The sequence below is a fragment of the Chroicocephalus ridibundus genome, chromosome 4 (assembly GCF_963924245.1).
Source record: "Chroicocephalus ridibundus chromosome 4, bChrRid1.1, whole genome shotgun sequence".
In the NCBI taxonomy this organism is placed as follows: domain Eukaryota; kingdom Metazoa; phylum Chordata; class Aves; order Charadriiformes; family Laridae; genus Chroicocephalus; species Chroicocephalus ridibundus.
The window spans coordinates 74,848,239-74,862,256 of NC_086287.1; the positions used below are offsets into that span (position 1 = coordinate 74,848,239).

The following is a 14,018-nucleotide window of genomic DNA, read 5'->3' on the forward strand; positions in this document are numbered from 1 at the left end:
TTGAATCCTTTTAAGAACCTGGTTGTTAGTCAAATCCAGCTCCTCGGTGCAAAGGGTGGTGAGCCACCCATGCTGTTCTAAGCAAGTGAGCTTTAAGACTTGATTATGGAACAGTCTACTGGCATAAGCGCTGGGCTTTCTGCCGCCTCCTGTACCTGTTCCCACTCTTTCAACCTCTTCTTCCGTATGTTCAAAATCCTAATGCTTGCTTGCTTACATTTATGTAGTCCATTCAGCGATGACAGAGCGGCTCTGGTCAGAAAGCAGCTTTCCCGTCAGCCTGATGGTCAGGGCTACACGCCAGGCACTCCTAGTCCTGGCTCTGTTTTCCTCTTGGCAGTCAGGTCAGTCCTTCGGTCACAGTCCAGACCTCCGATAAGGTTGATTTCCCCCGGTTAAGTTTCTGACAACAAATTTGTCATTTATTTTCCGGTAAAAACAACTTTTATCTTTGCCAAATGTAAAATCCATGTCCTGTAAGCTGAAGTGATACCAAGATTGCAGTTGCCTGTTGAAATAAAGCAGCCCTTGGCTGTCACACAGCAGCCAGCTGACGTGAGCTGATCCTGCACTGAGAGATTGGTGGCAAACAGTCCCCACTGGTATGATTCATCCCAAGACTAACACCGAGTGATCCCCTTCTCAGGTATGGAAGGGCAACTGGTCATAGCAGGTTAAGCCACTGGTCAAGTACAGAATAGTCTCTGAAACCACACTGGTAGAGCTGCGTGTTGCTAAAAATTCATCGGCAAGGCTGCTGAGATGGCACCACGCCTTGGTACGTGCGCTGGGGACCGGGTCTAGACCACAGTCCTTCCTGAAACTTCAGTTTGGGATGGAGCTTTCCTCCTACGGCCCCTTTGCTGCCCAGGAAACACGCTGCAGAAGTACCGTGCTGGATCAGCACCCGCTGAAGAGGGATCTGTGCAACAGTGATTTTCAGTCTCCTCGTTTAAGTTCCAGTTTGGAGTTTAAAAAACAAAAAAAAAAAACTGGAACTGACACTTGACAACAGGTTGTCTGATTTTAGCCCCCGTTTCTCCCAAGTCCCATGGGTGGCTGCTCATCTTAATTAATACTAATTCACTGAATACCCGATGTCAGAACTTCTTTGCTGCATGTTTGTGAATGCCAAAACCATTCCTTCACTGTTCTGTCTTGCTCCGTATTGAATTGTTCCTGGTTTTAGCTACTTGGCAAACTGATAACCACCACATCCCAAAAAATTTATTGTGAAGCGTTGCTCTAAATCGGCACTTCAGTAACTGAAAGCTGCTGGTACTGTGTGCCAAATGCCAGGCTTTGGAGGTGCAGCCAGCCGGTGGGAAACCGGTGTCCGCGTACAGCTGAGCTGATTGACGTCTGCGTGAGGCCATCTTGCTGGGTATGAAGTTTCTGTTCTCTCTTGCTCACGCTCTGTAACTCCGTTCGCTTGCTGTTCTCAATCCTATTTTCCTATATTGCCCTGCTTACTCATTTTGGGGGTATGTATATATTTCATATTCAGATTCCTTCCCATAATGATCAGAGTACTTTGCAAGCAGCTACGCCTATTTGTAAATACAGATTTGTATTCCGCAAAAGCATCTATAGAGAGGGCTCCCATTATTGGTTTGGTCTAAATTAAGACCTCTCCCTTTCCCCGAGTAGCTCATGTCATTTGAAATTTCGGCGAGTGGGGTCTTTCCCCTGTACCCGCAGTGCCAGCCACGTGTGGGGCTGCCTTTGGCTTTCGAGGCTGAACCGGAAGGGTGGGAGAGCAGAGACGTGTTGATTTTTAAATCTTTGAATGCTAACTGCAAATTTGGCTTCTTGAATTACTTCATCTCAGTCACCGGAGGCAGAAGGGTGGCTCCGTGTGCGATCGGGGAGATACAGGCTCACTCAGGCAGAGGCTGGTATGCCCTCTAGTGTATTATTTATTATTAAAAAGCAGCAAGCTTCAGAGCGCCCAGCTTCTTCCCAGTCTTCTGGGAGGCTGTTCCAAGATCTACTAAGCATGCTCTTAGGTTGGCAACGCAGTAGACTAAGTAACTTCATTTTGTTAATTAATTTACTCCCAGCTTTGCCTAGCTGACTATGCTGTGGTATCTGTCACCTTTGCTCAAAACTACCCAAACAATTTTATTTAATTATTTTTTTTTTCTTGGAAACCTCCATCACTTGTCTGTTTCTACTGGAGCAGCTCAGAATAAGAACTATTTTCTCCCCAAGAACAGCTGCTGCCCAGAAACCAGTAATTCACAGAGAGCGTCCTGTCCTTGTGTTTAACTTCATCCCCTTGTCTTTTAAGTAAGTAGCTTAAAGCAGTTGCGGGGGCTGAGACACCTTTCCTTTTAGAAGCAACGGCTGCGGCTTCATGCTTTGGTGGTTCCTTTTTCGAACCTTATGCATTGGGATCGCAGCTGAAGTTTGTTACTCCCGTATCTTCATGAAGACATGCCCGAAGGACATCCTGCTGCTGCGCCGAGGGGTGCAGAGTACTCGTGTGCCAACGCAGCTTGTCTTGTGTTGAGCTTACTGCTCCTCTGCTGCCAGCTGTGGTCTCACGCCACCACGCTGGTCTTCAGTAACAGGCCTGGAACTGGAGAGGCAGCAGACTCTAATCCAAAGCTGCCCTCTCCCAGCCCAAGAGAAGCAGGAATAATGCGTGTACACTCTCCCCTGCAACTGTCTGGCTTGGAGGAGCTGAAAGTACACCTGTGTCTATTCATTGCCAAAAAATCTAAAGTTTCAGGCAAGCACGTGCAGGCCAGGGCCGAGCTAGCAGCAGGGTATCCTGCAGTCTGGCTGCCTCCCGAGGCAGCCAGCACGGCTCAGCAGCAGCACCTCTTGCTGGGCTAGACACCTCAGTCTGGCACAGTCCTGCTCGCAGTGAATGTGGGGCAGTGCTGGAAATGTGTCCTGGAGGAAAGTATGGCACCAAGACTACCGTCTGTCTTGTACTGTTTACCACAGGAGCTGTGTATCTGCTGCCTGGAAAGATCTGAGCTGGTCTCCGGTGACAGAAGCCGTGTCAGAGCTCAGCAGACCCCAGGACAAAACACAACACAAGGCCACGCTGTTGGTGACCCTCCCGCTGCCTGTGGATGACAAGCCAGGGAGAGGTGAGTTAGCACCTTCCTGCTACCAGCCCACTGCCCATTCTGAGGCTGGAGCCACAACCCTCTCACAGAGCCATCCACGCAGAGAAGGACGCAGGAGCGTCTCATCTCCTGAGCTTGTAAATTGTTCGGAGAAAGGGCTGCATCTGGGTCTGTCTGCACAGCATTTAGCATAATAAAGTCCTGGTCCTTGTTACAGTGCCAGGTCCTGCTCAATGCCAGCAGCTTTATAGCTTCACTGTCTTCTTTCCCAACTCCACAGAGTTGTGCAGCTGGAAAAACCTCATATTTCCCGTGGCAGCTCCTTTATTTCTGCCTCTACAAACAGGGAACACAGTTAAGCCCCAGCAAATGTCTTGAGCGTTTTGTAACAAGACTTGCCCAACCAGACTTTGAAGCATTTAACTGACCCATTTCCTTTTTTTTTTTTTTTAATAAAATCAGTCATAAGCTTGGGGCAATGTACAACCGCAATTTTCACCCTGGCAGGCTAGAGCTGCATCCCACCGTGCTGTTTTCACGAGAGAGCAGCTGGAAAGCTGACAGCTATGTGATGATGATGCCCACCACATAGCATTAAAAGCAGTCAAGAGTGTGCGCTACAAAGGACTCGGGAGGAGACTGAATTTCCATTTGTACAGTTAATAAAAAAAGCCACCTGGACCCCACTTAGCAGGGCACAGCTCGTACACGGCATGAGGAAGGTAGTAACAGCAAAGTCTCTCTGGGCTTAGGCCCCAGCCAAATGCCTGGGTACAAACCTGCCCCCCCCTCCGTGCGACACCAGTGTCCCACTCTGCACCATCACTCATAATAGACAAAGGAAAAATCCCAAAATCCTGTTCTGTTTGGGTGCTTTTTCAGGCGTGCCAAGCTACGGTGATTGATGTATTTCACAAACTTCATAGTTTCTTTGTCTCTGTAAACTAAGGCCAAGCAGTTGTCCTCTGGATTCACTGTCAGCAGCTAGAAGGAATGGAAGTAAGGGAGGAAATCAGTTTCCCAAAAATGGCTTTAATATCATTCCTAGGAAGAAATAACCGTTTCAAAAGCTAGTCAGAACAAAGGTCTGGTGTTAGAAAATTAACTGTGTCACTATTTTCATTTTAATACCCCTCAACCTGAAGCCTTGTTGATTCTGGACAACTTCTTAGTATGACTGCTCAGCGCTCTCACTAGTCTGACACTGAATGTGACCCTAGTGAACAGCCCTCCCCGGGAACACATCACCTCTGCCACAGCCTTGTGCCCCTCTGAGGCTTCCCAAATGCCACCAGGTGCAGGTGGCATTAGGCACCGTGAGAGCTTAAGCTTTACGGTGAACATTAACCTCTTGAAGCTGAAGCCAGAGCTACACCCTCGAGTAGTAATTCAGGCATTAAGGCTCCAGTGCGATACCGAGCACCCGCAGGATTATGTTAGCATTACAACAAAGTGTAATTATGCCTCTCCACCCTAAACAATTTATCTAATTTGCAGCTAGCAACTGAGGTCCTTACCTCTTCATCTTCACCTTTAGCAATGTAGGAAGTAAAGCCACCATATTCTGGATCCCAGTCTTAAAAGAGAAAAGAAAGGTTCTTAGAAAGTTCAATGCTGTCCAGGCTCCGCACAGCCTTCCTGGAGGTGCTTGTTTTCCACCCCACTCCCCGCAGTTACTGGATACAGGATGATCCCCAGTTTACTTCTTGCCAGTCTGGTTTTTATTATTTTTTTTTTTTTCAAATCAGAAACAACTTGAAGCAAATGTACCAGACTTGCCTCTTACCACAGACGGGCCATTTAAGGCTGCTTGGCGCTCTGCTCCTCACATGCAGAGCAGTTTTGCCTTAGCAGATAGATATGCAAAAGGCTTGCAGTATAATTATCGGCTTGTGCCAGGCGGTTTCAGCCATGCATTCTGGGCTTAGCTAGTCCAAAATGCTTACGTTTAGATTTTTGTTTTCACCACTATCTAGCTAGCGATCAGCCGAAAATGCCTAGACATGCCTGAAGTGACTTTTGAAAACCCTGGGCTTTGTGAATCGGAGGCAGTGGTAATTTTGATGAGAAAAGGGGCAAAATACACCACTTTTAGTGGGTACTCTGGCCACCTCACCCTCTGCCGTGCCCAGAGCCATGGCCCTAGTGAGAGGGAAGGTCTGGGAGACGCATCCTTTCCCTCTGCCCAAGCGCCACCTCCTGGCTCCAGCCGGAAAGGTCAAAGCTGGTCCCAAGGCCACATTCCCAATCTTTGGGCAAGTGCTTACGCAGAAGCGAGGACTAGGATAAAGTCTGCAGAGCCCTTCTATGTAGGAAAGAACAGGGAAATTCTTGGCTATCGTAGCATTGCTGAGAATTCAGAAGTCCTTCCTTTAGGTAGACCTCGTAAGGAGAGTCTGATAACTTGCATGTTGTCTGCTTACCCTCACAGCCACAGAAGAAGAGCAGGTCGAGAGCAAATTCTGTTGCTTGAGCGTCATGGACTAGAGTATAGTGCCCGTGGGTCCAGCGCCGCAGCTCCCCTGCACACACAGGAGTACCCGAGCCTAGAAGAGGGCACAGAGAAGCCAGGGAAAACAATGACGTTGTACAAGAGCTGACGCCTGCACAGCTAAAGGCATGTAGGGGGCAAGCCCCTGCGCTGCCATGCCACTGTGGAGCTGTTTGCCAGCCCCAGGAAAGCCTTCAGGGAAGACAAAGTAAAACCACAGATCTCATGTTAACTTTTTTCCTAGATGCAGCTCTAAGTTATGTGCTTTGACCAGTGTGGAGGAATGGGATAAAATTTGCTCTTTGAAAGGGACCAAGCTGTGACGCGCTCTGGTTTAACCAGTTCCTCCTTTTGTTTTCGTTGTTTTCCCCCTCCTCAAGATTTACAGTAGCGCTCCAAACTTCAAGAGCCAGCAACGTATCTGTTCTCGAAGTACTGAAACAACCGGATGCTTCAGTGAAGAATGACATTGCTCTGAACTCACTCTTCACTTGCCGTCCCAGGAGGTATGTCAGAATTTGGGGAAGCCTTTCTTGTCTGATGGCTCTAGCTCAGTTTTCAATCCCTGCAGCCCCAAACTATGCCCTCCTCGAACGTGAATTTAAAATCATGCAATGGGAACATGGCAGGTAGAAGAGGCAAAACGACTAGCTGTGAAAATCGGAAAAACAAAGCTTTTGTACGGGGTAAGCGTTCTGATGGGATTTTCAGTAGGATTTGGGTTTTTATTACATTCTGTTCCATTGTCTACTAACTTGCCTGACTCAGTACCAATATGAGCATTTTCAAAAATTCTACCCTTAAGCGTCAAAGGCACTGTTCTAAATAAACAGCACCAATCCATGAATCCCAAATTAATCTTTTCTAGCAACGATATCTCGTTGCTGACAACTAAGTGGTTATTTAGGCTGGCAGCATTTTCTGAAAGGTTAAAGCCTAGTTTTAGGTATTGGTTTTCTAATTCTGATTATCTAATATCTAATTTATTTCTGATCTGTTCACTTTCTTCCTTTTGATCTGGTCTCCTACAAGAATCTACTTTAGGTGAAGCAGGGGTGTAACTATTGGCAAAAGATTATTGGGCAATTAATTAACACCCCCCCTCACCCATGCCTTAACTCCTACAGAAGTCCCACCCTTAAGACTTAAGTCCGTTCAAAACGGTATCTTCAAGTTAGTTGGTTTTATTCCAAATTCTTTTGCAATGCTCACTTATTTTGGATACCCAGTGTGACATGCTTCAAGTGCCCCGTTTGTGCTGCTGCCTTGCGCTGGCTGTAGTACAAGGTGAAATCTAGTTCCATTAAGATCACTGGGAATTCCGCTACCAACATCCTTCATGTCAGGATTCTGCTCCAGCCCTTTCATGCTGCTGCTGGACTTACCATTCTGTGTCTCGCCACCTTGTGCTTCAGGGATGTTGTCAGGCTGGTCTGGCTGGTGGGGATTGCCATCAGCGTGTTGTTCAGTCTCTTCCTGCTCGGATTTGGGACTGCTGTGCCCAGCGGTGTCTGCTGCTCTTCCTTCCCCAGCATCTTCATCCTCATCAGAGGGAGCCAGGAAGTGCAGCTTTAGGCCAGTGAAGTTGGAAAGCAGTAAAAACAAGGCCTCGGAGCGTAAGAACTGCATGAATTTCTTCAGCATGTCAGGGAGGCTGTCTTCCTCTGCTGTCTCATAGAGTCTGAAAGACAGTAGATGTATCAGCAGATGTATCTCCTTGTTGGAGAACCAACAAGGACCACATCCATGGGGGCAGCATCCACCAGTGCAGCCTCATGGCAGTTCCTGCTCGGCCTGACCAATACGTGCAGGATGCTGTCACTCCCCACCTTTTATTAGCAGGTCCTCGGCTACTCCACTGGATGTCTTTGTTCTCCAAAGCTTGACATAGTAGTTGGTATTTCTCTTTCTAAAGGAGAAAGATAGTGCAGAAACTTTAACATTTAGCTCCCACATCTCCCTTGGTGTGCTAGAAGCAGCCATCCTCTGCTCTCGAATAAGGCACTCTTAATTATTTTTCTAACTTGTTTGAGGCTCCTAAGGGCTCACCTTAAGAAAATCCTTCAGGAGAATTTCTGATCGCTCCTCAAATTCTTCCTGGATTTGAGCTTGGGAGTCCATGTCCAAATAAACTACATTGATCCACTCATACAAGATTTCATGCTGGAAGGGAAATGGATTTGAATGTTGGATTTGCAAAAATAAAAAGGATTCCCCAATTACCCAGCTGGCCACAGGGCTGGATTCCTCCACACACACACTCCATTCCTTTCTCTTTTTTTTTAATTGCACTATGAGTATTTGCTGCCTTCTCTGCACTATTGTAGGTGTGCAAAATGTACATAATCAAGAAAGACAGACAAGAAAGGAAGAAACCAGCTACAAATTTATGGACAGGAAACAAAAAAAAAAAGAGAATGGGATAAGTTAAAGATTAAAGCAACCCAAGCATCAGTGCATCCCGTAACAGGTCTTGCAGGGACAGGAAAGAAAGAGAAATGTAGAGAAGCAGACGTAGGTTGTTACTCACGTCGTAGGGGATGTGTGGGCTCCTGGGCAAGGCAGCTTCGATGTGGCGTGCAGGTCTGACGATTGGTGGGCCGTGAAACCAGCCGCTCACTGACAAGCGGCACTTCTCCTCAGACAGAACTTCTGACACCTGGAACAACGTTGAGCAGCATGTTACTGTTTAGAATACAACACGTTTAAGGAGCAGCTGTAACAGGCACCACGTCGACTCATCACAGGAGATGGAGCTGACTCCAGAGAGCCTGCTGCATACACAGAAAAGTCAGACAAGGGCTACACCAGGCTGGTTACTTCTTGATTAACAGAAAGAGGGTTTAAAGCAAACTCTGATGCTCGAATCCATTGTAAATTTCCAGAATGCCAGTCCAAGCTTTTACCCTAAGCTCCCAGCAGAATCCATTCCATTTCTCCAGGAGCATTGAGTCAGTCTGATATTAAAAGTAATGGTATTTTAGTTTTCTACCATTCGTTCTGTTGAAGAACCAACTATCATAGGCTGCAAAAATTAGCTGTGACAGCTTAATCTGGAAACTCGGGAAACACTGAGTATCTGTGGGTCCCTGCAGACTGTACCAGTCTACTTTTTTGTGCTTTAATTTTTAGAAAGTGCTGTAATACAAGCCATCGTGAAGAGCGTTTGCCTGATGCTTTTGGCTCTGGATTAAAGATCTACCTGTCAGACTAAGTGCAACCCCTCTGTCCTGGCTTTTAACCTGGTCTGTGGAAACCCTTGGGTTTTGCGGAGTGATGGCCACTGTTAAATCTTGATTTCATCAAATTGCACACTAAGGTAAGTTGGGTTAAACTGAAAAATTTCCACATTCTAGGGCACTGTACTGTAATGGCAGGATGAAGAGAAAGCCACCCCGTTATGACTGGTTGCAAGCCACAAACTGAATTTTTGAATAGCACATAAAGACTTTGCACTGGGTTTTTTGTTTGTTTGTTTTGTTTTTGTAACAGACTGGATGGAACAGGAGGAAGAAACAGCGAGTTTGTTCTGAAAGGGTTTTGGCTCTTATTGATTGTTACAGAGCTGTAGTGGCCCTTTCGTATACCACGAAGTCCAAAACCTGAAGATCTATTAGGCAGTACTGACTAAATGCTCTTTGCCCAATATCAGAGAGGGATTTGAGGCTGGCACGTGCTGTGAAGGCTTCGTATCGCTCTGAGCCTGACACAGTTCTCTTAACAGTAACTTGCAGGCTCTACGCTTTACTGACAAAAGGGTCAAAGAAATGATTCAGTGGTTCAGCAAATACTCCGAGCACCACCAGTGAGGTGCAGATCTGGGAGGCTTCGATTCACAGCACTCCCCGTTAAGCTTAATGCTTATTTTAAAAATAAGTTTGATTTAAGCTGAGTTCATTGCCTGTGCTAACAGTATCCGAGACAGTGCACAGGACTGGATAGTGCTAATGTGTGGGATTAAGTTTAGGTCAGTAGGAGGCAGTCACAAGGCTAAGCGGAACGTGGATTTTTATGACAAGATTAAATCACTCCCTGAAAACAATTAGGGCAGTGACCAAGTAGATGCTTCTGTTAATTAAGAGATAAATAACACAGAAATAAACCCTAAGCAGTCTAGGTGAGAACATACCCAACTTAAATCACCAATTTTCTTCCTCTCTAACCTTCTGCTCTGTGGCCCTGTTTGTAAGAGTCCGTGGTATTCTGGAGTACACAGGAGTTTCAGACTTCAAGCCAGGTGTTTGTATCATGCAAGAGGATGATACAAGCATCTTCCTGGTAAGTGCCACAAAGTCCTACTTAACCATATCAGCATTTCTACTGTAGGGAACCCCGTTACACCTGTGTTACAGAGGGGGTAAAGCCGTATCTGCATAGTGCCCTATGGGTAAGGTGATGCGCTGAGAAGCTCTTCTGGAGCAAAGTCATGGCGTCTGCATGAAAAGCGTGAGCTAGTTTAAACAAGCAAGCAAACAAAAATCTCTCGTCACCACAGCCAAACCAACAGCTGTTGACAGATATTAGTTTTTTAGCTTAAACAAGTAAGTTTAATAAGAATACATGACTTAGGGTTATAATATGGTGTGATTTATGCTGTTTGCCTAGCTTTACTTAGCATGAGCATCTAGATTTGCTGAAGCCTTTAGGCCGCAATAGATTTTCTTAGCAATTTTCCTAGCAGCTGGTACAGTGCTGGGTTTAGTCTTCTAGCGTGAGGAAAATGTTGATAACACACTGATGTTTCACTAGTATTTTTCCCTAAGTCTGGGACTTTTCAGTTCCCCCTGTTCTGCCAGCGAGTGCAGGTACACAAGAAGCGTAAATCAGACAATAAGGAGGCTCCAACCCTCAGCAGAGACTGCAAATTAACAGGATACGAGCAGTCAATGGCCTGCCCGCCTGGACACAGAGGAAGAATCCAATAAGGTATTACAAGACCCCAGAACAAAAATCACCATTGGACTAAAAGATGCGTGAACAGCGCGTGTACAGATCACAAGGGTTTCATTGCCCAGGGATTTCTTCGTTCCACGCCCCTCTCTGGAAGCACCCAGCCCGGGCTGACCCTGCACCTGTACCTTTTGATTAAATTATTTACTTTTATAAAATTCAAGGCCTGAGATTCTGCTGCGGGAAAACAAGGGTTGAGCCTGAAGAAGGAGGGATTGCACCCGAAAGTAAGAGTGCGCGTATGTGAGGAGTCGAAAGGGGCACCCGTTGGCCCCCTGGAGTCACCCGCTGCGAAGGGGCCCTGGCCCTAGCAGTTAAAGACTCTGGTGGGCGACTCCTTGAATGCTGTGTGAATGCTCAGGCAGCGGCTTCTCCTTTAACACAGCAATAGCTTGCCAGGATAGCAACACAAAATAATGGATATTTTTCTTCCCCCAGGATGTTGAAGCTAGACTGACAGTTTAAAGTTGGCTTTCTCAGTTCTTGTCCTCCTTGGAGTCCTGCCCTTAACACGCAGCACTTAGCATGAGCATCCATTCTACCTATGCTTCTCCCTTTCCCGTCTCCCTCCCCACCAGGACTGTAATAACCCACAGAATGAATAACCACAACAACAAGAATCAAAAAATGAACAAAAGACAGCTCCTTGCCTGGTGGAAAGAGACTGGAGACACTTCAAAGAAAACCAGCGTGTTCCACGAAGGCACTAATGACTTGACGATTTGCTGTGGCTGAAAGTGCTCTGAGGAGGAAGAAAACAGACTCTGGTTAAGATATGAACTGTAACTCACTAGAAACTGCCATTTCTCTCTGACTTCATGACATTGCGACTGGCGATACACCTGGGAATAAGGGATGGAGCTCAGAGCAAGGGCTTGATGAGGAATCAGTGGACTTCTGTTGCTGGAAAGAAAAGTTATCTCCATCACTTTAGAGTTCCAAGCATAGCTATTGGCATCACTTCCATCCTACCTCCACTCTTGGCCCTTGAAAAAAAAAAAAAACGGAAAAAAAGGATTCCCCTCTTCACTATCTTCTCCTGTTCCTCTGCTGTTGCCCATTAGCACTGTCTGCAAAGCCCACTACAGCCCATCTCTAAAGTGCAAATTTTACCTATACGATTTTACCAGCTTCTCTAGACAAAGGAGAAACTCTTTATCTCCCTTGCACTGTTTGAGGAGAGAGTTGCTGCAAGGGGCACGTAAACTTCATCTTTTTCAGCCGCCCGAGGCTGAGCTCGCAGCTCTTACCGTCTGTGCTGTACAGGTCCAGCGTTCCGCCGTCGCTTTTCTCCCAGGGTGGCACAAGGTACAGGATGAAAGCAATTCTCCGACCTTCCAGCTCATCATCGTGGCACAGCAAGACATCTGCAATTACACACATTTTGCTGCTGTAGCACCTTTCCAGTACATGCATGAGTCATTCCAATGGCTGCTTCCCTGCTTTGTCCCCACAAGAGTACAACAAGAAAAAACACGCCCTTTCCAAGAACTGCATTTTCACTCGTCAGCATCACCAGCCCAAGATTTGCAAGATTAACTTCTGCGGGACTGCACTACAATCAGCGGATTAGCCCACTCCGGAGGTATGGGCAGTTATAACTCATCAGCCACCCCTCCGCGGCTGTCACTGGGTGCAGTGGACAGAGATTCCTGACTGAAATAATGATTCAAGCTCTTTTAAATACAGAACTGCCTTTTGAGTAGGTTTGTTGCTGGAGTAGAGGGGAGGGGGGAGCCCTGGGAACAGAAAAGCTGGACCAACAATTCAGCGCACAAAAGACATTGCGCAAAAGTAGATAGAACTGACAGCAGTAAAAATTTTTCCCCTTCCTACAGCGTTTTTTCACGGCTAAAAGGGTAGGTGCAGTTGTAACCTGGACTCACCAAGGTGACGGTTTAGCACCAGCCTTCACAAACTCAACCGTGGCAGCTGGAAGCGCAACACGTCACCCTTTTGCATGGAAGCAAGATGCAAACACGGGCTGCACGTCTCCGAAAGGAGGGAGGCGTGCTGCAACACTGGGCCCAGTTAAAGCCATCAGCAGCATGAATTACAGCAACAGGGTTTTGTTTTCCAATAATTGGGACTTCATTTTAAGCGACTCTGATTTGCTGCTGATAGCTTCTAGGACCCTCCGGAACTAGAAAGGGGTTGTGGTGGGTTTATGTAATTAGGTATTCTGTAGTTTCCTATACACCCATAGAAGCTCTGGGGAAAGGATTGCTTATAGACTGACCGGTATATTCGTATTTAGCACAGGAGATGTCAATAGTCGGCTCCAACTCAATCTGGGTCACAGCAGAAAGCCAAGCTCGGAATTCTTCACACAGGGCATCCCTGAGAAGCCAAGCAAAAGGTATGTGTCCTCCCACATTATAAAACATATCATCATAGTTTATATATCTCCCTTCCAACTATCAAACAGTCATAGAATGATCTGGGTTGGAAGGGACCTTAAAGCCCACCCAAGTGCCACCCCCTGCCCTGGGCAGGGACGCTTCCCACCAGCCCAGGTTGCTCCAAGCCCCGTCCAGCCTGGCCTTGAACCCCTCCAGGGAAGGCGAGAGCACTGTTCCCGCCAGAGATGCTGTGTCCCTGTGGAACCGCACGGGAGCTGGCCAGGGAAACCTCACGGTGTTTACAACACCGCTGACGACAGCCAGCAGCGAAGCTGGAAGTGACAGTGTGAGGGCTGAATCAGCTTGCGCTGCTCAGAAGGAAACCTTTAACCGACTTCAGGACCGCGACCTACACATATTCAGCTCTTCAAGACCGGTTTCTGGCATGACCACCGTGTCAGGAGGCGGCCCCAGCCCTTGCCTTCCCCCGGGGAGCAGGCTAGGGCCGCTCCCCTCACCGAGCCCACCGGGAGCTGGCGAAGCCCCGAGCTCGGCGGCTTTACCTCAGCGCGGCGACGTGGGGCTCCGTCCTTCCCCCCAGCTCCTCGGACTGCGGCGGCCCATGGAAGAGAAGAAGGGACGGGGGTTAGGGCGGCGGGGCCCGCCCCGGCGCGGCCCGGCCCGGCCCGGCCCGGGGCCCACCTGCCGCAGCGAGAGGAGGTCGTTGCGCCGCCGGTGGAAGCCGAGGCCCAGCAGCTCGTCTCGCAGCGCCTCCGCCGAGGCCGAGCTCGCCAGGAAGCCGGGGATAACGCCGTGCCGGAACGGGGCCGGCTCCACCGCTGCCGCCTCTGGAAGGGAAAAGCCGCCGGTGAGGGGAGGCGGGGGCCCGCCGCGGCGCAGGCCGGGCCGCGGGGAAAGGGGGCTGTACCGTGGCGGAGCGGCTCCCCACCGCCCCAGGCCGCCGCCGCCCGCTCCCGCAGGGCCGCGTCCCTCATGGCGGTGCAGAGCTCGGTGGGCGCCTCCCGCTTCCCCCGCTTCTTCCCCGCCGGCGGCGAGGCCCGGCGCCGCTTGGCGCTCATGCCGCTGGTCGCGCCGCCGGACTACAACTCCCAGCGGGCACCGCGCCGCCCACCGGGCCAGTCGGGTGGT

The 14,018-nt window shown here is 48.5% G+C and overlaps 1 protein-coding gene across 1 annotated transcript; it reads right to left on the minus strand.

Annotated features, from left to right (window-relative positions):
* Positions 1–3,313: 3,313 nt before the first annotated feature.
* Positions 3,314–13,996, minus strand: OGFOD1 (2-oxoglutarate and iron dependent oxygenase domain containing 1). Its single transcript, XM_063334211.1, has 13 exons — positions 13,798–13,996; positions 13,572–13,717; positions 13,433–13,479; positions 12,767–12,867; positions 11,778–11,894; positions 11,178–11,269; positions 8,108–8,236; positions 7,627–7,740; positions 7,407–7,486; positions 6,963–7,258; positions 5,510–5,632; positions 4,604–4,662; positions 3,314–4,070 (listed from the first exon to the last, which is right to left on the minus strand). Exons 1-13 carry the CDS (start codon positions 13,946–13,948, stop codon positions 3,909–3,911), a joined length of 1,617 nt encoding a protein of 538 aa, XP_063190281.1. The 5' UTR covers positions 13,949–13,996; the 3' UTR covers positions 3,314–3,908.
* Positions 13,997–14,018: the final 22 nt, after the last annotated feature.